Source organism: Sebastes umbrosus, unplaced genomic scaffold (assembly GCF_015220745.1).
Source record: "Sebastes umbrosus isolate fSebUmb1 unplaced genomic scaffold, fSebUmb1.pri scaffold_105_arrow_ctg1, whole genome shotgun sequence".
In the NCBI taxonomy this organism is placed as follows: Eukaryota; Metazoa; Chordata; class Actinopteri; order Perciformes; family Sebastidae; genus Sebastes; species Sebastes umbrosus.
The window spans coordinates 67645-95000 of record NW_023618443.1 but is presented as its reverse complement, the minus strand read 5'-3'; the positions used below and the strand labels follow the sequence as shown (position 1 = coordinate 95000).

Here is a 27356-nt window from a genome sequence, read left to right as displayed (position 1 = left end):
TCTGAACAGGAAACCATCAGAAACATGTTCCTGCTGTCTGTGTTCCATATAAACAAAATAAGATATAATTTCTATCATTAATGTATTCACCCATGATCCCATGATTGAATCACTGATTTCATACAGAGCCAACAAGTTAAAGACTTGTTGTTTAAGATTTGTTGTTAAAAAAATTATTGTTAAAGATTTGTTGTTAAAGATTTGTTGTTAAATATTTCATGTTAAAGACTTGTTGTTAAATATTTGTTGTTAAATATTTATTGTTAAAGATTTGTTAAAGATTTATTGTCAAAGATTTATTGTTAAAGACTTCTTGTTAAAGATTTATTGTTAAAGATTTGTTAAAGATTTATTGTCAAAGATTTATTGTTAAAGACTTGTTGTTAAAGATTTTTTGTTAAAGATTATTGTTAAAGATTTATTGTTAAAGACTTGTTGTTAAATAATTGTAGCTTAAGATTTGTTGTTAAAGATTTGTTAAAGATTTGTTGTTAAAGATTTATTGTTAAAGACTTGTTGTTAAATATTTATTGTTAAAGATTTATTGTTAAAGATTTGTTAAAGATTTATTGTTAAAGATTTATTGTTAAAGACTTGTTGCTTAAGATTTGTTGTTAAAGATTTATTGTTAAAGATTTATTGTCAATGATTTGTTGTTAAAGATGTATTGTCAATGATTTGTTGTTAAAGATTTGTTTTAAAAGATTTATTGTTAAAGAATTGTTGCTTATGATTTGTTGTTAAAGATTTTTTGTTAAAGATTTATTGTTAAAGATTTATTGTTAAAGACTTGTTTTTAAAGAATTGTTGCTTAAGATTGTGTTGTTAAAGATTTTTTGTTAAAAATGTATTGTCAATGATTTGTTGTTAAAGATTTATTGTTAAAGAATTGTTGCTTAAGATTTGTTGTTAAAGATTTATTGTCAATGATTTGTTGTTAAAGAATTGTTGTTAAAGATTTATTGTTAAAGACTTATTGTTAAAGATTTGTTGTTAAAGACTTTTGTTAAAGATTTGTTGTTAAAGAATTGTTGCTTAAGATTTGTTGTTAAAGATTTGTTGTTAAAGATTTATTGCTAAAGACTTGTTGTTAAAGACTTGTTGTTAAAGAATTGTTGCTTAAGATTTGTTGTTAAAGATTTTTTGTTAAAGATTTATTGTCAATGATTTGTTGTTAAAGATTTGTTGTTAAAGATTTATTGTCAATGATTTGTTGTTAAAGATTTGTTGTTAAAGATTTATTGTCAATGATTTGTTGTTAAAGATTTGTTGTAAAATATTTATTGTTAAAGACTTGTTGTTAAAGATTTATTGTCAAAGATTTGTTGTTAAAGACTTGTTGTTAAAGATGTATTGTTAAAGATTTATTGTCAATGATTTGTTGTTAAAGATTTGTTGTTAAAGATTTATTGTTAAAGACTTGTTGTTAAAGACTTGTTGTTAATGATTTGTTGTTTTAATAATATTAATTATTATCTGACTGATGCTATATTTGATTTTATTTATGTTTCATTTCTAACTCTAAAACCCTTCTTTAATATTTGACCTCATTAACATGTTTAGACTTCAAACATCAGATCTGAGAACAGTAGGGGCATCTGACAGATTATAGATCCTTATTCACACTTTAATCCTCAGCATGTCAGTTATCTGAAATACATAATCATATTAATCTATATTGTAAAATAAACAAATACAACAGCTCATAATAATTACTTGTCTTTTAAATGTGTCTTAAAAATGTCTGAACAGAAGTCCTAAAAAAGATTTTAAAAATGTTGAAAAAAAGTCTGAAACATGTCTAAAAAATATGCGAAATATGTCTGAATGTCCGAAAAAAGTGTCATTAAGACGAAGAAAGTCTGAAAAAGGTTGAATAAAGGCAGAAGAGTCCGAATTTATTTCAAACTCACTTCGATTAGTGACACAAACTTAAACATAAAACTTTAAACGTTAAATTACGTAAATTTAAATTTGATCAGTTAATTTCCGTAAAAGTTTGTCTTCCCAGTTTTTTCATTCTTTATAATAATGACTGTAAAATAATAAACTTTAACAAACAAAATGCAATTAAAATATAAAAATACATTTAAACAGATGAAGGAAGTAAAATGATAAAAACAGTTAGTGGTGATTTGAGTTTTTAGTTTCTGGTTCAGATGAAACACATAAATTCAACAACAGTCACTAACTAACAATCACTTATTGATCACTAATAGTAATAATCAATAAAGTTACCTCGATATCTCCAGAAGACGATAAAGATATTAAACTTTTCTTTCTTCTGTTTAAAGAAGCATCGTGTGTTCAGATCGTCATGGAAACAGAAACAGATCGTCACGGGAATAGAGACCATCTGCTGAGCAGCGGGGCAAGAGACACTGACTAACAGGGAGAGAGAGAGAGAGGGAGGCGTGATGCTGTGATAATCTGATCAGTTTACAGTCTGTCACACTAAACACACTCAGCATGACACCAACACTGCTACTACTACTACTGAGTACTGAGTACTTCTACTTCTACTTCACTATATTTATCTGACAGCCTTAGTTACTTTACTTTAGTTTATACAAGTACAGCTGAAACCATCTGCCCATTAATCAATTAGACCAATAATCAATTAGGCCAATAATCAATTAGTCCAATAATCAATTAGTCCATTAATCAATTAGTTTTGCAGATTTTTTTGGACATCTGTTTTGGCTTCTTTGGACTTTTTTCTGTCCGACATGTCCGAAAAATATCCAAGAACAGGCAGGAAAAAAAGCCGAAGAAACAGAAGAAAAGTCCGAAAAATGTCACATAAAGGTCCGAATAACAGCTGACCTAAAGGCGAGCCCTGCTGGTCATTGGAGTAAAACTCACCAACATAGAGCATCGGTGGACGTTTCATGTAAGTCTGATTGTTTAAGTAAATAGTCACGACGTAGACGTCAGAGATAATGACGTCAGAGATGATGACGTCAGAGATGATTTCAGTGATGACGTCAGAGATGATTTCAGTGATGACGTCAGAGATGATGAAGTCACTCGCATTTCTGTCTTTCTGCTGCAAACAACCACACGATGGCAGTGATGGCAGTGAACACAGCGTCTAAACAGGACGTGGACAGATCAACAGTGTCATCATGTAAAGAGACGTCGTCTATCATCCGTCTCCATGTACTCAAGAACTCTAAGTAGAATGCTGACATACTTTCTATTATCTAGTATTTTTTACTTTGTTTTCTGATATTTTTAGTGCATTTTGTCGGACATATTTTCTGACATTTTTCAGACTTTTTTCTGATATTTTTAAAAACTTTTTTCCCGATGTATTTAAGACATTTATTCTGCCATTCTTTGGCCTTTTTGCGTACATTTTTTTTACTTTTTTTCGAAGTATGTCAAACTTTTTTTTGACTTTTTTCCTGCCTTTTTTCAGACAGTCTTTGGATATTTTTCGCACTTTTTTCGGATATTTTGTGGAAGTTTTCGGACTTTTCTTTGGCCTTTCTTCAGTCTATTGTCGGACATTTTTGGGACATTATTTTAATTACTCAATTATGTTTGAAAAAACGACATGCAGAAGAAAAGTTAACAAAAAAAGACTGAAATGTGGACTGATGATGTCTACTGGACTCTCCAAACGAGTTCGAAAAATATCCGAATTATGTTTGAAAAAGGTCTGAAAACTTTAATTATGTTTTACTGACCAAGCCTGTAGTACTTGTACATGTATACTGTAGTACTTGTACATGTATACTGTAGTACTTGTACATGTATACTGTAGTACTTGTACATGTATGCTGTAGTACTTGTACATGTGTACTGTAGTACTTGTACATGTATACTGTAGTACTTAAGGACCTGAATAAATGTTACTGAGATGAACCGACAGGAGGCCGACACGGCCGCCAGGCGGGGGGGTTCTGAGGACAATAGAAACAGCAGCTAAAGTGTCCACCGAGGAGACGAGGACGCTGACAAAGACGAGGACGCTGATTTGGGTTCAAACTTTAGGGTGACAATATGGAAGAAGAAGGGAGGAGGAAGAGAGGAGGAAGGGAGGAGCGTTCACACGTTTAGTTCTGCATTACATGTTGCAACAGACTGAAGCAGGAAACAGAGATGACATTACTCTGCATCAGAGACGAGGACGGAGACGAGGACAGAGACGAGGAGGACAGAGACGAGGACAGAGACAAGGAGGACAGACACAGAGACGAGGAGGACAAAGAGAGGGAGGTGAACCACAGCAGGAGGAGGTGAAACTCTCGAAGGCCAGTAAACGAAGAAAAAAGGAGAAAAGTAAGGAGACAAAACAAAAGGAGGTGAAAGACAAAAGAGAAGAAGTGCAACGACAAGAAGAGTGAAAAACAACGCAGAGGAAAAAGAAAGGAGGTGAAGAGAAGCGAAGCCAAAAGAGGAGTTCTGAAGAAGAAGAAGAAAGTTCACAAGAAGGAGAAGAAGAAGAAGAAGAAGAAGAAGAAGAAGAAGTAGAAGAGGAGGAGGAGGCGAGAGGAGACAAAGTGAGAAGAGGAAGCAAAAAGTCAGAGGAGAGGAGGTGAAGACAGAGAAGGAGGAGGAGAGGAGGAGGAGGAGGAGGAGGAGGAGAGGAAAGTGGAGCACAAAGAGGAGGAGAGGAGGAACAGCAGTGTGGTGATGGAGGAGGACATCAGGAAACAGGGGATGATCTACCTGCAGCAGCAGAGGTTTGGAAAGGTAAACACAGACACACACAGAGACACACAGAGCTAACACACACACATAGACATACACAGAGAGACACACACACAGAGACACACACAGAGACACACACATAGCTAACACAGAGCTAATGCTATCACAACATGTTGGTGTAGTGATACTGTATGAGCAGCAACAGTAACATCATTGTCTGTGTGTCTCTCTGTGTGTGTGTGTGTGTGTGTGTGTCTCTCTGTGTGTGTCTGCTCTGTGTGTGTCTCTGTGTGTGTGTGTGTCTCTGTGTGTCTCTCTGTGTGTCCCTCTGTGTGTCTCTCTGTGTGTGTGTGTCTATGTGTGTGTCTCTCTGTGTGTGTGTCTCTCTGTGTGTCTCTCTGTGTGTGTCTCTGTATCTCTCTGTGTGTGTGTGTCTCTGTGTGTCTCTCTGTGTGTGTCTCTCTGTGTGTGTGTGTCTCTGTGTGTCTCTCTGTGTGTGTGTCTCTGTGTGTGTCTCTCTGTGTGTGTGTGTGTCTATGTGTGTGTCTCTCTGTGTGTGTGTCTCTCTGTGTGTCTCTCTGTGTGTGTGTCTATGTGTGTCTCTCTGTGTGTGTGTCTCTGTGTGTCTCTCTGTGTGTGTCTCTCTGTGTGTGTGTGTCTCTGTGTGTCTCTCTGTGTGTGTCTCTCTGTGTGTGTGTGTGTCTATGTGTGTGTCTCTCTGTGTGTGTGTCTCTCTGTGTGTGTCTCTGTGTGTGTCTCTCTGTGTTTGTCTCTCTGTGTGTGTCTCTCTGTGTGTGTGTGTGTGTGTGTGTGTGTGTGTGTGTGTGTGTGTGTGTCTCTGTGTGTGTGTGTGTGTCTCTGTGTATGTGTCTATGTGTGTGTGTAGAAGTGGAAGCGTGTGTGGTGCGTCCTCTTCAGAGAGAGTTCCTGTTCGATTTCCAGACTCGAGTTCTTCGAGTGTAAAGACGGAGCTGAGAAGAACCTCCGGAAACAGCAGGAGCACAAGAAGGTAGAGTAGACTCTACTGGACTCTACTGGACTCTACTGAACTCTACTGGACTCTACTGACTCTACCGAACTCTACTGGACTCTACTGGACTCTACTGAACTCTACTGGACTCTACTGAACTCTACTGGACTCTACTGAACTCTACTGAACTCTACTGAACTCTACTGAACTCTACTGGACTCTACTGTACTCTACTGAACTCTACTGGACTCTACTGGACTCTACTGAACTCTACTGGACTCTACTGCACTCTACTACATACTACTGGACTCTACTGGACTTTACTGGACTATACTGGACTCTACTGGACTCTACTGAACTCTACTGGACTCTACTGTACTCTACTGGACTCTACTGAACTCTACTGGACTCTACTGAACTCTACTGTACTCTACTGGACTCTACTGGACTCTACTGTACTCTACTACATTCAATTCTACTCTACTGGACTCTACTGGACTCTACTAGACTCTACTACATTCTGCTGAACTCTACTGAACTCTACTGGACTCTACTGGACTCTACTGCACTCTACTGAACTCTACTGCACTCTACTGAACTCTACTGGACTCTACTGGACTCTACTGGACTCTACTGCATACTACTGGACTCTACTGGACTCTACTGAACTCTACTGGACTCTACTGGACTCTACTGGACTCTACTGGACTCTACTGAACTCTACTGCATACTACTGAACTCTACTGGATTCTACTGGACTCTACTGAACTCTACTGCACTCTGCTGAACTCTACTGAACTCTACTGGACTCTACTGGACTCTACTGAACTCTACTGAACTCTACTGCACTCTACTGAACTCTACTGGACTCTACTGGACTCTACTGCACTCTACTGCATACTACTGGGACTCTACTGGACTCTTCTGAACTCTACTGACTCTACTGGACTCTCCTGGACTCTACTGGACTCTACTGGACTCTTCTGAACTATACTGGACTCTACTGGACTCTCCTGGACTCTACTTGGCTCTACTGGACTCTACTGGACTCTCCTGGACTCTAACTTGAACCTACTGGACTCTACTCTACTGCTTGGTGATGACGCTCCGTATTGCCGTGGTGATGACGCTCTGTGTTGCGTGGTGATGACAGTGTGTGTTGCCGTGGTGATGACAGTGTGTGCCTGCCGTGGTGATGACAGTGTGTTGTTGCCGTGGTGATGACAGTGTGTGGTTGCCGTGGTGATGACAGTGTGTGTTGCCGTGGTGATGACAGTGTGTGCTGCCGTGGTGATGACAGTGTGTGTTGCCGTGGTGATGACAGTGTGTGTTGCCGTGGTGATGACAGTGTATGTTGCCGTGGTTTATGACAGTGTGTGTTGCCGTGGTGATGACAGTGTGTGTTGCCGTGGTGATGACAGTGTGTGTCTCCAGGTGATCCGTCTGGCCGACTGTATCCGGGTGACGGAGGTGGAGATGGACGGATGTCCCCGAGACACGGGGACCGTTCCTGATCGAGACCACCGACAAGATCTACGTGTTCGCCGCCGACCGCCTGCAGCTGGACGACTGGACGCACCAAACTGTGTGAGATCGCCTTTCCTGTAGGTACACACACACACACGCACGCACGCACGCACACACACACATACACACACACACACACACTTTTAATAGCATCATGATGACGGACAGCCGACAGTCACAACTTCCTCTTTCTGTGTCTGTGGGAAGAGGAAGTACACGCTCAGGCAGCCAATCAGAGGGCAGGGACTCAATCTCATCTATTAATACACACATGAGGAGTCAATCTCCAGCTAGCTGTTAGCTGTTAGCTGCTAGCTGCTAGCTGTTAGCTGTTAGCTGCTAGCTGCTAGCTGCTAGCTGTTAGCTGCTAGCTGCTAGCTGTTAGCTGCTAGCTGCTAGCTGTTAGCTGTTAGCTGCTAGCTGCTAGCTGCTAGCTGTTAGCTGCTAGCTGCTAGCTGTTAGCTGCTAGCTTTTAGCTGCTAGCAGCTAGCTGCTAGCTGTTAGCTGCTAGCTTTTAGCTGCTAGCTGCTAGCTGTTAGCTGCTAGCTGCTAGCTGTTAGCTGCTAGCTGTTAGCTGATAGCTGCTAGCTGCTAGCTGTTAGCTTTTAGCTGCTAGCTGTTAGCTGCTAGCTGTTAGCTGTTAGCTGCTAGCTGTTAGCTTTTAGCTGCTAGCTGTTAGCTGCTTAGCTGTTAGCTTTTAGCTGATAGCTGCTAGCTGCTAGCTGCTAGCTGTTAGCTGTAAGCTGTTAGCTGCTAGCTTTTAGCTGCTAGCCGGAGACTGAATCAGGTGTGAACAGGGCCTTAATGGACAGGGTTCCTGTTTAACACCAGTGAGTCAGTGATTGATCCAGTGATTGATCAGTGATTGATAAGTGATGGATAAGTGATTGATCAGTGATTGATCAGTGATGTTCAGTGAGTGATTGATCAGGTTAATAATCAATGTGTGTGTAGATGAACTGGACTGAGCCGCGGGTGAAGAGAGGCAGCCTGCAGAGAGGACACACAGTGGACGAAGACGAAGAATGGAGGACAACTCACTGTACAGTGGCAGAGAAACAGGTACCTGTCCGTCTGTCTGTCCGTCTGTCTGTTTGTCTGTCTGTCTGTCTGTCTGTCTGTCCGTCTGTCTGTCCGTCTGCTGTCCGTCTGTCTGTCTGTCTGTCTGTCCGTCTGTCTGTCTGTCCGTCTGTCTGTCTGTCTGTCTGTCTGTCTGTCTGTCTGTCTGTCCGTCTGTCCGTCTGTCTGTCTGTCTGTCTGTCTGTCCGTCTGTCTGTCTGTCCGTCTGTCTGTCTGTTTGTCTGTCTCTGACATTCCACCAAGTCATGTCTGTTCATAACCCTGAGCCTTACAGGTATCAGATCCCCTTGGTATCAGGACCGGTATCAGACCCCCCGGTATCAGACCGGTATCAGACCCCCCTGGGTATCAGACCGGTATCAGACCGGTCTCAGACCCCCCTGGTATCAGAACGGTATCAGACCCCCCTGGTATCAGACCGGTATCACACCCCCCCGGTATCAGACCGGTATCAGACCCCCCTGGTATCAGACCGGTATCAGACCGGTATCAGACCGGTATCAGACCCCCCGGCTGGATATGATGGGCTTGACGATGTGTTTTTAAAATCAGCCGCTCATATTATTGCTTCCTCCATTACAATCCTAGTTTAACCGTTTTGACTGTTTAGTCATTTCATCTGTCTGTTTTTCCCCCTTGACTGGAAATCGGCTACGATTCTCCCCCTCTTTAAAGGAGGCTCTGGCTCTGACCCAAACTGCTACAGGCCGATTTCCATTTTGCCCTGTCTGGCCAAAGTCATAGAGAAACTGGTACATAAACAACTAATACACTTCATTGACTTAAATCATATTTTGTCTGACCTGCAGTCTGGTTTAGGAAAGGCCCACGGATGTACCACCGCTACACTGAAGTCCTTGATGACGTCATCACCGCCACGGACAACAAACAGACTTTGTGTAGCTGCCTTTATAGACCTAGCAAGGCTTTCGACTCGGTCAACCTAACCTCCTCCTGCAAAGACTTACCAGCATTGGCTTGTCTAGTAGATGTTGCAACTGGTTGCTAGCTACCTGGCTGATCGTGGTCCAGCGGGGTGAAGACTTGAAAACATCATGTCTGAACCACTTACCATCTCTAAAGGTGTGCCTCAAGGCTCCATCTTAGGCCCTATTTTGTTCTCCATTTATATTAACGATGTAGCCAAGGCTGCTGGAAATTCCTGGATTCATCTGTATGCTGATGACACCATCATATATTCGGCTGGTCCCTCACTCCACTCCGCTGTGTCCACTCTTCAACAAAGCCTCACCTCCATCCAACACTCCGTTTATAATCCGTTTTTGCCACAATGTGCACCTTCACCACCCACCATTGTGATCTTTATAGATTGGTGGATTGGCCCATCCTTCACACCAGGCGGCTACAACACTGGCTGCTCCTAGTCTACAAATCAATTCTGGGAATGACCCCTCGCTACCTCTCAATCCTCTGCACATTTCCGACAGCAATCGCCGTTTAAGATCCAGTGACTTCATTAGGCTCATCATTCAAAGGTTCCGTACTGTCTTTGGTCATAATTTCTTTCATTTTACTGCTGCAAATGACTGGAACTCTACAAAACACGCTCAAACTCACAGCTCTCACATCTCTCAACATGTTCACACAAAAGCTGCAACACGTCCTAGTTGACTGCTGAACCTGCTGACCAGCCCTCACTTCTCTCTCTCTCTTCCATTACAATTTTACAAAGAGCATCCAGTAATCCACCTTTGTTGTACAAGTGTTTATTAATATCTGAACTATTTATTTACCTGTGCTGTTTTAGCCATGTTTCTCATGTCTTGTCATGGCATGCTGTGTGTTTGTCATGCGGGACTGTATCTATGTCTTTATACTCTTGCTGCTGCCTCTTGGCCAGGTCATCATTGTAAATGAGAATTGTTCTCAATTGATTTTACTGTTAAATAAAGGTCAAATAAAAAAATTAAAAATCAGACCCCTGGTATCAGACCCCCTGGTATCAGACCGGTATCAGACCGCTATCAGACCCCCTGGTATCAGACCCCCTGGTATCAGACCGGAGTATCAGACCGCTATCAGACCCCTGTATCAGACCCCCTGGTATCAGACCCCCCCAGTATCAGACCGGTATCAGACCGGTATCAGACCCCCCCAGTATCAGACCGTATCAGACCGGTATCAGACCCCCCTGGTGATTCTGGTTCTGGAATTGGAGCTATCTACCAGATGAAACTCTTGTAAATGTTCTTGTGGTTTAAACGTTTCTCGTCTTCGTGTCTTCGTGTTTTTCGGTTCGACCTTCAGTAACGACTTCCTGTTGCACCTCCAACCAAACCTCACTTCTCTTCTCCTCTCGCTCTCTTCTCCCAGCGCCGCTAAATTTAGCCGCCTGCGGCCGCAGAGACACTCCAACACTAGTCCTCATTTAGTCCTCGTTTAGTGTCTCACTGCTGCTGACGGGCGGCTGATCACCACGCTGACGCTTGACGGGCAGCTGATCACACGCTGACCACCACATCACGCCTTATTATAATCATTATAATCATTATTATCATTATGATCTGATGTGTGATGACCTGTGGAGGTTGTGATACTGAGTTGTGTATTAGTACTCAGTGTGTACCTCAGTGTGTCCTCAGTGTGTCCTCAGCTGTGTCCCTCAGTGTGTCCTCAGTGTGTACTCAGTGTGTACTCAGTGTGTACTCGTGTGTCCTCAGTGTGTACTCAGTGTGTCCTCAGTGTGTACTCAGTGTGTCCTCAGTGTGTACTCAGTGTGTCCTCAGTGTGTCCTCAGTGTGTCCTCAGTGTGTACTCAGTGTGTACTCAGTGTGTCCTCAGTGTGTACTCAGTGTGTCCTCAGTGTTGTCCTCAGTGTGTGTTGTTGCGTAGTGGAAACTTGTGTCGGAGTCAGAAGGACGACCTTCAGCTTTTATCTTGACAGGACAGACTTCCTGTTTCTGAACAGGAAGTTGAGCGGTGTGAGTGTTGAAGTGTTTCTGAGGTCAGTGGAGTCTCTGAGTGTTTCTATGGAGTCTCTACTGGTTTCCACTGGTTTCTACTGGTTTCACTGGTTCTACTGAGGCCTCAGCTCTGATTCACGCCTTCTATTTACAGACGCTGAGGTGACGATGAGGTCCACCAGAACGCTGACTCTTTATTAACATCACCAATAATATACACAGATACACAGATACATGTAGAGTACTACAGTAAATACTGACTATTATTACTGCTACTATTATTTGAGTTTCAGTTGTTTAATATTTAAAGTTTCTGTTAGTACTTGTTCCAGGTATAAATCCTTTGCTGGTCGGTGTCTCATGGTCTCTCGTGTGTCTCATGGTCTCTCGTGTGTCTCTATGGTCTCTCATGTGTCTCATGGTCTCTCGTGTGCTCAATGGTCTCTCGTGTGTCTCACAGGTCTCTCGTGTGTCTCATGGTCTCTCGTGTGTCTCAGGGTCTCTCGTGTGTCTCATGGTATCTCGTGTGTCTCATGGTCTCTCGTGTGTCTCATGGTCTCTCGTGTGTCTCATGGTCTCTCGTGTGTCTCATGGTCTCTCGTGTGTCTCCGCTGTTCAGACTCAGACTCCAACACAAACTCCAGTGAAGCACAAACTCTTGGTTGTATCTAGTGAAGCTGTTAAACAGTGTTGGCCGCGGTCGGAGGACGCGGGGGAGACCGTAGCTTTGGTCTCCAGGACCGGAGTCTCTGCTCCTCTTGCTCCTCTGCTCATCTGCCTGCCTTCACTCACACACCGCGCTCCTTCTCTCTCTCTCTCTCTACCTTCACGTGCATGCTGCTCACTCCACACTGCAGAAGAGTTAGTTTAGCTCTGAGAATATCTAGTGAATGTTCAGTGGACGTTTGTGCAGAAATAACTGCTGCAGCTCCTCCAGACCAACAGAGGTTTCCCGTGTCTTGTGAAGTGACGGGGCTCCGCAGAGAGAAACGTTATCGTCTCCGACCAAACTCCGGCGTCTCCCCCCGTTCCCTCCGGCCGCGGTCGGGAGGCTTGAGGCGGGAAAAGCCAACACTAGGATCAGCATTGATTCATGGAGAGACCTTGGTCTGGTCAGCTAACATTACTGCCGAGCAGCTGGAAATATAGAGTGATATTGTGCTTTTAGCTGACGTGTGTCTCCCTCACTGTGTTGAGCGATGCTCCTTCATGTCTATGTAGAGCGAGCACAAGCGCCAGCAACAGGACGCTGACTTCTAGTTGACTTAACGGACACAGGTGAAGCTGTTAACAAGGACATTTCTGATTCTTGACTAACAGTCCCTTTAAGCATTCTTATCATCCATCAGTACTACACACAGTACACATTAAGAGTACTACACACAGTACACATTAAGAGTACTACACACAGTTGTAGTAACGTTTAGAGTATAACTTAAGTCCTGATGTGCAGCTGCTACTGTTGACCACATCCTCTTCACACACACACACACACACACACACACTCTGGCTGACAGAGTGTGTGTGTGTGTGTGTGTGTGTGTGTGTGGTTTCCAACATCTGCTGCCGTCATGGAAGACGACGTTTAAAGTCACCACCCCCCCCCCCCCAGTACATCCTCCTGTCTTCCTACCGCAGCCTCTTCAGTTAAAACAGCTTCTTGTATCACTCAATGGACCCGTGCTTCAGCTCCATGACATCATCCTGACAGTGTGTGTGTGTGTGTGTGTGTGTGTGTGTGTGTGTGTCAGTGCGTGACTTCAGAGGTGTGTTCGGAGGACGGAGGCGTCCGATCGCTGCCGGCTGAAAGGAGACGGGTTCCTGCGGGCCGACGTCAACGCGCTCCACCTGCTGGACAAGACCGGAGACACCGTGTCCACCTGGCCGTACCGCTACCTGAGACGCTTCGGACGGGACAAGGTGACACACACACACACACACAACCTGGTTTACTGTCAGACAGGATGAGGTCTGTTTGATCTGGACTCTGACGTGTTTCCTGTCCTTCAGTCCACCTTCTCCTTCGAGGCCCGGCCGGCGCTGCGACTCCGGCGAGGGCAACTTCGAGTTGACACCAAACAGGGGGAACTTCCTGTTTCAGGCCGTGGAAGCTGCCATCAACCTGCAGCGGATCTCCGTCCCCCAGAGGCAGCCCTCCGGGGGGGGACCGGTGAGTCCAGAGACCCCCCCCAGGACGTGAGCCTGCCCTCCCTACCCCCCCTGCCCCTCAACCCGCCCCTGGTCCGGAGGCAGGACGCCACCGCTGCCTCAGCTCCGCGGCACATATCCCACAACCCAATGCTGCTCAGGTCAGCTCACATTACAGGTCACCTTTGTTCCGTGGTTTCAAAATAAAATACATTCAAGACTTTTAGAATTAGAGAGGATTTAAGCAGATTTTCAAAATAAAGGAACGATTGTCAGAAATATCTCAGGAATTAAAAATAATTCTAGAATTTTAGAATCAAGTCAGGACTTTCAGAATAAAGTCAGTATTTTCAAAATAAAATCAGTATTGTCAGGAATATAGTCAGGATTTTCTGGAATAAAGTCAGTATTTTTTATCTGAAGCCAGGGTTTTCACAATTTATTGGATTGTTAGAGTAAAGACGGATTTTCAGATAAATTGGATTTTCAGAATAAAGTCTGGATTGTTAGAAGAAAGCCAGGATTTTCAGAATAAAGTCTGGATTGTTAGAAGAAAGCCAGGATTTCAGAATAAAGTCTGGATTGTTAGAATAAAGCCAGTGATTTTCAGAATAAAGTCAGGCTGTTTTATCTGAAGCCAGGGTTTTCAGAATAAAATCTGGATTGTTAGATAAAGCCATGATTTTCAGAATAAAGTCTGGATTGTTAGAATAAAGCCAGGATTTTCAGAATAAAGTCTGGATTGTTAGAATATGGTTCAGTATTGTGAGACATTTCAGTATAAAGTCACTGTTGTCCCACCAGGCTAGAACCTTCAGAACACAATCGGGGAGATTCCACCAAACTCTGTTCATAGTTCTGCTGATTTAAGGATCCTTGTTACACCTCAGACAACATGATGGTTGACTTCTCTCTGAACCAAAATCATACATTTTTTTTATTTTTCATCTGAAATCTGAACATTCACAAGAGGACAAATGCAAAGCCAGAAACTTTAGATCTGGAGCGCTAACTGGTTGTCTGGATGTGTTCTGTGTGCAGGCCAGCTGACGGGTGGTGTACAGCATGGTGAATGAACCTCCACATCTTCACAGATTCATCTCAAAGACAAAGAGAGCCTCCACTCCTTCAATACCACCGCATGCAGCAGCAGCAGCAGCAAACAGCGCCCCCCACTGGTAGGACTCATAAACTACAGAACACACAGCCGGCTGCAGTCAGAACCTCTTGTTCTCTCTGAGGTTCCTAACGGACTGAAAGAACCTCTCAGTCGTGATGAGATCTGTTAGAATCTTCTAAATGTTTAAAGGAGCTTCACTGCTTCCAACATGAAGACCAGACACAGAATCTCCTCAGTGAGTTAAATAATTAAATAAATAGTGCAGACGTCTCCACCTGCTGGACACTTTGAGTCTTTACCTGCTGAGTGAGGACAGACTGTGACGACCCCCCCCCCCCCGGTGTCTTTTTGCTGGTTCTCCTTTGTGTTGCAGGGTGGAGGCTCGTCAGGCTGATGAGTACCGCCTGGGCTCGGTGTGGGGGTGGGGGAGGGATATACCTGCTCCAGGTTTCTTCCCAGTAATCGGGAGTTGTTCCTGGCCACAGTGCTCTTGGTGGATCCTGTTGGGTCTCTAAACTATGGTGTACGTCATAGAACTGCTCTATATATAAAGCGTCTTGAGATAAACTTCTGTTGTGATTTGACGCTATACAAAAATAAATTGATTTGATTGATTTGAATAAAAGCTCCCTCTCTTCCTTGCTGGAACATCTGTTTTGGTTTGTTTGCTGCAGACATCTCACCCCCCAACACCAACGCCTACAATACTGATTACTGACTCTCCACCTTTGTTTATTGTTAGTTTGTTAAATAAATGCCTTTCACTATTTTAGAACTCGTCTGGTCTCTCATTGTTGTTGCAACCTTTGAGCCGGTTGTAACAATTGGGGGCTCGTCCGGGATCCCGGACTGATGGATCTGAATGTGAATGGTAGATCATTGATCACTGATTGGTTGCGTCTCTTCTGTCCTCAGTCTCGTCTGGAGCCTCCAGTCGATAAAGTCCTGACGGGTGTGAAGAGTTTGACTCTGGACACTCGCGGCGTCCCCGTCCCCCGTAAGAACCAGGTCAAGATGATCTCCAGCTGCCCTCTGCCTCACGCCGAGCCCGGCCCAACCCGGCCCAGGGCGCCGGCGCCGCCCACAGCCCCGACCCTCACCTCAGCCCCAAGATGAAGCTCCGGCCTGAACCCGCACCAGATGTACTCCCAGATCACGCTGCCGGCCGCCGCGGAGCGCGGCGCCAAGCGGGAGAAGAGAGGTGCCAGGCCCGCCCGCCGTCCGCCAGGATCCCGAGTACCCCTCCCCTTCGACACCATCGCCAACAACTTCATGACCGACATCCTGAACTCCCATCAGGCTCACCGAGCCGAGTCCACCGCCGACCCGCTCTACGACAGCATTGACGAGATGAAGATCAGAAACATCTTCCCGAGCGACGCCGGCGTCAGGCCCGCGTACGGGAAGGTGGAAACACATCTACGACGATCCTGAAGGCTACGCCGCCGCCGCCGCCGCCGCCGCCGCGCAGAAACCCCCCACCTCCCTGTACGACGATCCCGAGGATGATGAGAGGAGACGCCTGGAGGATTATGGGTACAGCCGCTGACCCTAAAGGTCACGAGTACCCCGTACAACCCACGGTGTGGACGACTATGCCGTGCCCAAACGAGCCAAGAGGGCACTTCCTGCTTACACAAAGCACCAACGAAGACGAAGAAGACGAGGAGGAGGAGGAGGAGCCACAGGAGGAAGATCAGGGAGGAGCAGCAGGATTCACCGTACAACAACGTGAAGGTGAAGATGGTGTAGAAGAGACAGGAAGCAGCTGAAACTCCTGAATCTGATCCACCATCTTTAGTCTGGACCCTAGACTGGATTTAAAGATGGCCGCTGCGTCTCCGCTTCCTCCCGCTGTACAGAAGTGAAGCCTAAATATCGGGATACGGGGAGCTGCCATCTTGAGATCATTTGGAACCAGAGTCTGCTCAGTAGTGATCATCGGGGGGGGTGGAGCCGCGGTATCGAGGTCACCTGCTTCACTGATGTGGGCCATCTCTTTATAGTCTATAGTTTATTATTTATATAGTGTGGCGGCGTCGTAACTCGCCAACTCTCCTGTTTTTTCATCACCCTCTCCCGGTTTCCTCCAGCGTCACACTTCTTCTGATTTATGGCACTTTTTTTCTTTCCGTATCTCGTCCTGTTTCTGGAACTGAACGGTGTGTTTAATCTCGACTGTTTCCACGCCGGACGACTATAGAGCGACACCAACTGTCGTTTCCAGGGGGAAGGAGCAGTCTATGCTCGCGACACCTACCGAAAAAACGTTCAGAGAAATGTCGGAAAGATGTCTGAAAAATGTCAGAAAAAAGTCGGAGAAATGCCGAAAATGTAAAAAAAAATGGCTGAAAAAAAATTACGAGAAATGTCCAACAAATGCCGACAATGGGCCGACAAATGGCAGAAAAAAGTAAAGAAATGTCCGATAAATGTCCACAAATTTCCCAAAATGTTCTAAAAAGATATTCCAAAAAATTCCGTTCAGCGACATCACGGGGAGCAGCGCCTGAAGTTGAGCTTTGCTCGATGCAACGAAAAGCCACCGTGCCGCCGGCGCCTAGCCGACAGAAATAACGTGTTTCAGAGGTCAGGAGGTGGCGTCGTCACGTTGTGTCTGAAAGGAGCTTCAGTGGTTGGCAAGTATGGACGGTGTCCTCGTCCACGTCTCTGGAGGACGATAACATTACGTCATTAGGACGTAAATCCAACAGTTTCTGCTTCGCTTGTTTCTCCTGCTAACCAACTAACTAACTAACTACTGCTCCTATTATTAAACTAACGAACTAACTAACTAACTAACTAACTACTGCTCTTTGAAAACTAGTATTCTCAATATCATTTAAACATTTAGTCTATCAAATGTTATAAAATGTCAGAAAATCCCAGCTTCTCAGAGTCTGAGATGACGTTGAGTTTGTCTCTGGAGGAGCTGACAGCAGAACTGGACCAGTGAGTCTTTTCTACTGGTCCTCTGACTGGTACCAGGTCTACTGTGGTACCAGGTCTACTGTGGTACCAGGTCTAGTGTGGTACCAGGTCTAGTGTGGTACCAGGTCTACTGTTGTACCAGGTCTAGTGTGGTACCAGGTCTAGTGTGGTACCAGGTCTACTGTAGTACCGGCTCTCATACGGACTGGGACCAACAACCTTTTTTATTAGAGAAAATCTGATCTGTGAAGAAATAGTTTGTATTTCCTGAATGTGCAGCGAGCAGCTTCCTCCAGCAGAGAGCAGCACAGCTTTATTATTAATGTAGGAGAGAACAACGATATCATCATCATCACCACCATCATCATCATCATCATCATCATCATCGTCATCATCATCACCATCATCATCACCATCAGACTGAAGTTGGCTCAAACTAAATATTCTAGATATAAATATAAATATAAATATAAATATTGGTAAATCAAACATAACGTGCGTTTGTGTGCAGATGTTTTCTGTGTTGAGCCTTTTAATCTGAAATAAATCCTCATTTATGATTTATTATTATTGATCTGTTTGTTGTGTCATTCAACTTTGCATCCAAAGTGATCAATAATTATATAATACATGTATAATATATGTATATATATTATACCTGTAGGGATTTGGCAGTAACAGGGTTTGGTTATTAGCAAATTAATAAATAAATAATAATAGAATTATTAATATTACTAAAAATGATCAATAAACATCAATAATAAATGGGACACCACCCTGGAATCAGGGACCAATAACCAAAACGTTAATGTAGTCCCAGGGGTTAAGATTATCTGAAGCTGTATGTTTATGTTTAACTAATTCACAGTTTCTGTATGTAATCTTAATGTGTGTCAGATAATGCAGTGGGTTAGAAAAGATGGTTAGTTTGCATGCAAGACCTTGTCTATATGAAGCATAAACTAAACACATCAGATGTGGCGAAGCCAGCTACCCGAACTATCTCAACTACAAATAATATCACAACAGTTAAACTCAATGAATAACATTAAACCAAATCAATACAAGTACATTTTAGAAATCAAAGTTGAACAGTCTTGCTCAGCCATGTGCGATTGCTACCGCTAAGGTAAGCCCAGTACGTTACCAATCCATGGAAGAAGGGTTTGTAATTCCATGTGTTGAAGTTGTGGTTCCAAATCAAAGATGTCTTCTTTGCTGTGCTCAAATCAAGTTGTGCAGATTGGAGGAAGCTGATCGCTCCAATACTTCTTCCCATCAGCTCGATAGCTTGGTGCTAACTTCCTTGCGGTTGTTGCTTGAAGTTAGTGGGTAAAAAGGCAGGCTCTCGCGTCTTCCGCCTTAGAAGTTCCTTGTGTTCCTATGTCTGTTTCCTAACAGGCCATAGATCAGAGCAGAGCTGCTTCTACAGCTTCTGGTCTGGAGAGCAGCAGCTCACCTCCACAGGTTAGGAGAGGTGAGGAGAAGGTGAAGAAAGAGAAGGAACAAAGAGATTCCTCTAGTTTTGTCCTGGGTGAATTTCATCAAATGCTGAACCAAAATCATTTCAAGTTCTACAGCGTAGGTTAACTTGAATTAGCAGCAAAAGCAAGTTATTAAAATTAACACTATAAAGACTTAAAGTGTTAATAATCAAACTCTCTCAAATGACAATTCTCACCATAATGTACTTATTCAAAAGTACAGCTGGACTTCTACTCCTGTGGAACACTAGTAGTGTAGAATGTAAACACTTTTGGTTTGTTTATAAGTGGAATATGAAATTTTTGTTTTTGACCAAAAATTATGCTGAAAAATATTGCACAATTATGAACAATTTGCCGACAATAATATTATGCCTCACACGGGGCACCAACATGTAGGGATTTGGCAGTAACAGGTTTGGTTATTAGCAGATTAATTAATAAATAATACGAGAATTATTAATATCAATAAGAATTATCAATAAACATTAATAATAAACGGGGCACCACCCTGGAATCAGGGACCAATAACCAAAACGTTAATATAGTCTCATAAATATACTAAACTATCAATTTGGAATGTTGATCAATAATTAAATTAATAATTATAACCAACATAGATAGTAAAAGTTGAAGGATATCGGAGTTTTTGACATAGCAGAGGTTGGCATTATTCACTCTTGTACAACATTAAACAGACCAGCATGTATATTCCACAAACATTTATTTACAAGATAATAAAGGTTTAAAAGACAATATTAATCTAACTAAATAACTAAACTAAACAAACCAAACAAAGTGTGTAAGCATGCGTGTGTGTGTGTGTGTGTGTGTGTGTGTGTGTGTGTGTGAGAGAGAGAGAGAGAGAGAGGGAGAGAGACAAGATGGCTTCTTGTCTCAAGATGTCTGCCTACAGACAAAAGGGGTGAGCACTGTAAAACTACAAAGATGGCGGGATCAAAGATGGCCGCCAACATGTCACCACATGGCCTCTTTGTTCTTCGGAACACATGTGCTCAGGAAGGACAGAGAGGGGTGTGATGTCGGGGTTAAGATTATCTGAAGCTGTATGTTTATGTTTAACTAATTCACAGTTTCTGTATGTAATCTTAATGTGTGTCAGATAATGCAGTGGGTTAGAAAAGATGGTTAGTTTACATGCAAGACCTTGTCTATGTGAAGCATAAACTAAACACATCAGATGTGGTGAAGCCAGCTACCCGAACTATCTCAACTACAAATAATATCACAACAGTCAAACTCAATGAATAACATTAAACCAAATCAATACAAGTACATTTTAGAAATCAAAGTTGAACAGTCTTGCTCAGCCATGTGTAATTGTTAATACTAAAATAAGCCCAGTACGTTACCAATCCATGGATGAAGGGTTTGTAATTCCATGTGTTGAAGTTGTGGTTCCAAGTCAAAGATGTTGTCTTTGCTGTGCTCAAATCAAGTTGTGCAGATTGGAGGAAGCTGATCGCTCCAATATTTTCTTCCCAGCAGCTTGATAGCTTGGTGCTAACTTCCTTGCGGTTGTTGCTTGAAGATAGTGGGTAAAAAGGCAGGCTCTCACGTCTTCTGCCTCAGAAGTTCCTTGTGTTGCTATGTCTGTTTCCTAACAGGTCATAGATCAGAGCAGAGCTGCTTCTTACAGCTCTGGTCTGGAGAGCAGCAGCTCACCTCCACAGGTCAGGGGGGGTGAGGAGAAGGTGAAGAAAGAGAAGGAACAAAAAGATTTCCTCTGGTTTTGTCCTGGGTGAATTTCACACCTATGTGTGAATGCTACAGTAGCCAATAGCTACTGAGCTGAGTCCATGGGTCAAGGATCATGTTACTGAGTTCATGTGGTCACATGCCACCAGTCATTTGGTGGGTACCTACATACCGTATATTCTCTGGTGTGTTTCCAGGAGAGAGCTCTCATTGGCTGATGAGATCTGAAAGTTATTACATCATGATACCAGAAAAAAACATCTTTAACACGAGCTCCTCTAACGGGGCAGATTTCAGCTCCTCTATCGGCTCCTCTAACGGGACAGATATCAGCTCCTCTGACGGGGCAGATATCAGCTCTAATGGGGCAGATATCAGCTCCTCTAACGGGGCAGATATCAGCTCTAACGGGACAGATATCAGCTCTAACGGGACAGATATCAGCTCCTCTAACGGGGCAGATATCAGCTCTAACGGGACAGATATCAGCTCCTCTAACGGGACAGATATCAGCTCCTCTAACGGGAGAGATATCAGCTCTAACGGGGCAGATATCAGCTCTAACGGGCAGATATCAGCTCTAACGGGGCAGATATCAGCTCTAACGGGACAGATATCAGCACCTCTAACGGGGCAGATATCAGCTCTAACGGGGCAGATATCAGCTCCTCTAACGGGGCAGATATGAGCTCTAACGGGGCAGATATGAGCTCTAACGGGGCAGATATCAGCTCTTCTAACGGGGCAGATATCAGCTCTAACGGGACAGATATCAGCACCTCTAACAGGCAGATATCAGCTCTAACGGGACAGATATCAGCTCCTCTAACGGGGCAGATATCAGCTCTAACGGGACAGATATCAGCACCTCTAACGGGCAGATATCAGCTCTAACGGGCAGATATCAGCTCCTCTAACGGGGCAGATATGAGCTCTAACGGGGCAGATATGAGCTCTAACGGGGCAGATATCAGCTCTTCTAACGGGGCAGATATCAGCTCTAACGGGACAGATATCAGCACCTCTAACAGGGCAGATATCAGCTCTAACCGGGACAGATATCAGCTCCTCTAACGGGGCAGATATCAGCTCTAACGGGACAGATATCAGCTCCTCTAACGGGGCAGATATCAGCTCTAAACGGGACAGATATCAGCTCCTCTAACGGGGCAGATAGGAGCTCTACGGGGCAGATATCAGCTCTAACGGGGCAGATATCAGCTCCTCTAACGGGGCAGATATCAGCTCTAACGGGACAGATATCAGCTCTAACGGGGCAGATATCAGCTCTAACGGGCAGATATCAGCACCTCTAACGGGGCAGATATCAGCTCTAACGGGGCAGATATGAGCTCTAACGGGGCAGATATCAGCTCTAACGGGGCAGATATCAGCACCTCTAACGGGGCAGATATGAGCTCTAACGGGGCAGATATCAGCTCTAACGGGGCAGATATCAGCACCTCTAACGGGGCAGATATCAGCTCTAACTGGGCAGATAGACGTGGTCGTCTTCAGGCTGGTTCTCAGTCAGCTCTCATTAAAACACATGAAACCATCAGGAGGTTCTATTACTGAAGCACCTGGTATCCCCTGGTATCCCCTGGTATCCCCTGGTATCACCTGGTATCACTGCTGCTGACCTCAGATCAGTGTCTCCACCTGACTCCCTCCACCTCCTTCACACCTGCTCTCCATTTCCCTCGTTAGTCCTCTCACTGTTGATTCCAGACCAGTTCCTCCTGAACCAGGATCCTGAACCAGTTCCTCCTGAACCAGGAACCGGAATGCCCATCTGGATCCAGGTACTAACCTTCCCTTTCAAAGAATTTACATTTTATGAAGTAAACTTAAGTAAAGTTCAAGTATATTCTTAGTATTACTTTATGTAATAAGTATATTAATATCAATGCACTGGTAGTATACTTGTAAGTGTACTATCAATACGTATGAATACTTCTCAGGACTAATTGGCCTACGTTTTAGTTTATAAAAGTATTCTTTTAAGTATACTTTACATAAAAGACTAGCACACGTTGAGTACACAACTAGTTTATATCCAAGTTGTATTTTGTACTGCAACCATGTCTTGAAGTGTGAACTATACTACAAGTGAACTTATAGGTATACTGTTAGTTTTTACTGCAAGTAAAGTAAAGTATATATCTTAAGTGAACTTATAGTACTTATCCAAATATATCTTTCTGTATACTTTTCAGTATAAGCCACGTATACTTGGACTTTTCTGTATACTTGCCAAGTATACTTATACATTTTTGTACACTTGCCAAGTATACTTATACTTTTCTGTACACTTGCCAGGTATACTTTATACTTTTCTGTATACTTACCAAGTATACTTATACTTTTCTGTACACTTGCCAGGTATACTTATACTTTTCTGTACACTTGCCAAGTATACTTATACTTTTCTGTACACTTGCCAGGTATACTTATACTTTTCTGTATACTTAACAAAGTATACTTTATACTTTTCTGTACACTTGCCAGGTATACTTATACTTTTCTGTACACTTGCCAAGTATACTTATACTTTTCTGTACACTTGCCAGGTATACTTATACTTTTCTGTATACTTAAACAAGTATACTTATACTTTTCTGTACACTTGCCAGGTATGCTTATACTTTTCTGTACACTTGCCAGGTATACTTATACTTTTCTGTACACTTGCCAAGTATACTTAGACTTTTCTGTATACTTGCCAAGTATACTTATACTTTTTTGTATACTTGTCGGTATAAGCCAATTATACTTGGACTTTTCTGTATACTTGCCAAGTATACTTAGATATTTCTGCATACTTACATACTACTATAGTATAATTTTGTTAAGGTATATCTCTGATACGTACATAAAAAGTAAACTGAAAGTTAACTCACTTATTTTAAGTTAAAAGAAGAATACTAATAGCACACTTGAATAAACTTCTTTTTTGTGATGGGGGGGTGGTAGTACCACCTGAGCTCTTCCTACTATGACAAGTCAAAATGTCTGCTGTGATGAATGCATATAATAATACTACTATATAATACTACTATAAGGAGCAACAGAAGTCAGACTCTGTGAGAGGGACCTGCTCCCTGTGGAGATATGAAGGACTCATTCTAAGTAAGGGAAACACAACGACTCTTATTATCAGCTGATTGACCCTGAGCCCTTTTCTGATGGAAAAATCCAAACAAAGTTTATTTAAAAGCAGAAGTGTGTGTTTGTTAAAGTGTTGCTCAGATAGATTAGAGAGGACCAGATGTGCCCAGATGTGCCAGCAGCAGCAGGGAGGAGGGTTTGTGGTATTGTGGTTAATTGATGAGCAGCACTGACTGACTCTGTGTGTTAATGGATGACCCGAGGCTTCCTGTTTAAACAGCTACTTAGCATAATTAAACAGACACAACACACTCATAATTAAACACCAGGAACCGACCATCAGAGCCCTCTGTTCAAATGCATTCAACCAATCAGACACTAACAGGAGGGACAGAATTTTTTACTTTTTTTTTATGTATTTATTTTGGAAAAGTGGAAATCAAAAAAGCAGATTAAATAAATAAGGAATAAATACAAAGGTAAATGAATGATGTATTTATTAAAAGGCAGTCCCACGTGACTTTAGGTGTCTTGAGTGGACTCAGAGTCGGGTTTATCTGGTAGCGGTGCTCCTTCACTGACTTCCTGTTGAGCTGCTGGTCCACGGCGTCTCTACGGTAAAGCGGTGGCTGCAGGCGGCGTGTGACGGTGATGCTGTCCGACACTTCACCACGCAACCAGCTACACACAACACAACACACACGACACTCACACACCACACACACACACACTGCCCCCCAGGGACTCAACGGGGTACAAAGGCATCCCAGCATGCATCTCTCTGTCCGCCTTACAACACACTCAGCTGAAACAAAAGAGCATCAGTGTATGTGTGTGTGTGTGTTGTGTGTGTGTGTGTGTGTGTGTGTGTGTGTGGACTCACTGGCCTGAAGATGAACCTCTTCTTCATGATACTGAACACCAGAGAGATAAAACTCTGAGGTCATACGTGTCCTACATCACAATCACAGCTGAGATCAACACACGACACAGTGATGTCATCAAGAAGCTAAAGATGCTAACAGGCAGAACCGTTGCTACGTATAACAGACCGTATAACAGACCGTATAACAGACCGTTGCTACATATAACAGACCGTATAACAGACCGTATAACAGACCGTTGCTACATATAACAGACCGTATAACAGACCGTATAAACAGACCGTTGCTACGTATAACAGACCGTGCTACGTATAGCAGACCGTTGCTACGTATAACAGACCGTATAACAGACCGTTGCTACGTATAACAGACCGTATGACAGACCGTATGACAGACCGTATAACAGGCCGTATAACAGACCGTTGCTACGTATAGCAGACCCTTGTTACGTATACAGACCGTTGTTACATATAACAGACCGTTGCTACGTATAACAGACCGTTGCTACGTATAAAAGACCAGTTGCTAATTTATAACACACCGTTACTACGTATAACAGACCGTTGCTAACGTATACCAGACCATAGCTAAGTATAGCAGACCGTTGCTATGTATAAACCGAACCGTGCTACGTATACCAGACCGTTGCTACATATAAAAGACCGTTGCTAACGTATAACCGCTGCACCACCGTGCCGCCGCCCTTTTGCCTCAACCTGACTGACTGCAGATGCTACCGTAGTTTTGTAGTTTTTGTAGTTTTGTGGCGTATAACATGCAACGTGAAAAGCCTAAAAGGCGTCCTCAGAACACGGGGAATTCCTCGTGATGTCATTCTGATTGCTACGCCTCCCAGTGAGACCAGGTTATCACAGAGACCTGGAGCTCCGGTGTGTCTCCAAGACACCCGTCAAACGTTCATCTCTAATAGATCCAATAACCGATTGGCCTGAGACGTACCAGGTGACCTCTGTGATTGGCTGAATCTGGACGGTGATCTCTTCTAGTGATGGAATGAGAGGTTAGATGTTGAGGTGCAGACAGCCGGGCCTGCGTGCTGGAGCACATATGACATCACTAGCGTGTTAATTATACGGTATATGTGGCGAGCAGAGGGGATTGGGGTGGGAAATGCTTGTTTCCTTGGCAACCACAATAGGGATGTGGGGGCTGCATCCCCGTTCCCGTGGCAACAATGCATGCTGGCAGCAGACGGGGTGAAAAACAGAAACAACCACAGAAGAGAGAGACAGCCCAGTCCCTACTGGGGGATTTCTTCTTCTTCTGCTGTTCTCAGTTTTTATAACTCATTGTCCATTGATTATTGATTATTGTTTATTGATTATTGATTATTGATGACAGATAACAGTGTGATATTTCAGGATGCTCAGTACAGATTGTTCCTGATGGTCTGTTGATGTTTGATACAAAACCTGAATGAGTCCTCTCGCCGTAGAGGGCCCCGTGTACCAGTCTGAGTCCTCGCCGTAGAAGCCCCGGGTACCAGGCTGAGTCCTCGCCGTAGAGGCCCCGTGTACCAGGCTGAGTCCCTCGCCGTAGAGGTCCCGTGTACCAGGCTGAGTCCTCCGCCGTAGAGGGCCCCGTGTACCAGGCTGAGTCCCTCGCCGTAGAGGCCCCGTGTACCAGGCTGAGTCCCTCGCAGTAGAGGCTCCCTGTACCAGTCTGAGTCCTCGCCGTATAGGCTCTCTGTACTAGGCTGAGTCCTCACCGTAGAGGCTCTCTGTACCAGTCTGAGTCCTCGCCGTAGAGGCCCCGTGTACCAGGCTGAGTCCTCGCCGTAGAGGCTCCGTGGACCAGGCTGAGTGAGGGACTACCAAGGCTAACGAGAGATTACCAAGGCTAACGAGGGAACTACCAAGACTAACGAGCGGACTACCAAGGCTAACGAGGGACTACCGAGTACTAACGAGGGACTACCAAGGCTAACGAGGGACTACCGAGACTAACGAGGGACTACCAAGGCTAACGAGGGACCTACCGAGACTAACGAGGGACTAACCAAGGCTAACGAGGGACTACCAAGGCTAACGAGGGATTACCAAGGCTAACGGGGACTACCAAGACTAACGAGGGACTACCAAGGCTAACGAGGGACTACCAACACTTAGTGACAAAGTGGCAGCCTGGAGAATAACACTTCTCGGTCACTGCCAAAGACATCAAGAACTCCCAGCAAGCATGCTGATGCTGCGGGAACCAATGTTGGTGTGGGACGTCCCTGCATCGATCACAGGGATGTCCCACACCAACATACATGGACGTACTGAGGAGAGATGCTGGACAGTGCTGGCGAGCTAGCCAGATGTGTGGAGGACTGAGACAGCTGGAAGCTCCGCTTGAAAGCCCGTCTGGGGACGACCCAATGACATCAATTCATCTCTGTTATATCCACTGATAAGGGATTCTTGTTATTAGTCCTCTTGCTATTAGTTATTATAGCCTCTCTCTCTCTCTCTCTCCTCTCTCTCTCTCTCTCTCTTTCTCTCTCTCTCTCTCTCTCTCTCCCCCCCAGCCGGTCTTGGCAGATGGCCGCCCCACCAGAGCCCGGTTCCGCTCCAGGTTTCTTCCCACTAATCGGGGAGTTGTTCCTGGCCACAGCGCGCTTGGTGGATCTTATTGAATCTCTAAACTCTGGTGTACGGTCTAAGACCTGCTCTATAGATAAACAGTCTCCAGATAACTTCTGTTATGATTTGACGCTATATCAAAATAAATTGAATTGAATTGAATTGAATTGAATTGAATTAAACTGATATAATTTAGTAAATATTTTAA

At 43.9% G+C, this 27356-nt stretch overlaps 1 protein-coding gene and 1 pseudogene across 1 annotated transcript; one reads left to right on the top strand and one right to left on the bottom strand.

The window, feature by feature from the left end:
• LOC119484211 overlaps positions 1-2465 on the bottom strand; it is a 12882-nt pseudogene extending 10417 nt beyond the window's left edge.
• A 1690-nt stretch (positions 2466-4155) lies between these two features.
• On the top strand, positions 4156-17929 carry LOC119484212 (docking protein 2-like). The gene is given in 16 exon segments (XM_037762900.1): positions 4156-4704; positions 5549-5671; positions 7067-7132; positions 7134-7211; positions 7213-7236; positions 8114-8221; positions 9569-9740; positions 10321-10394; positions 12928-13083; positions 13174-13194; positions 13196-13359; positions 14805-14844; positions 15347-15844; positions 15846-15938; positions 15940-16011; positions 16014-17929. Coding segments are annotated over 16 exon segments (1902 nt in total). The 5' UTR covers positions 4156-4644; the 3' UTR covers positions 16167-17929.
• The last annotated feature ends 9427 nt before the right edge of the window (positions 17930-27356 follow it).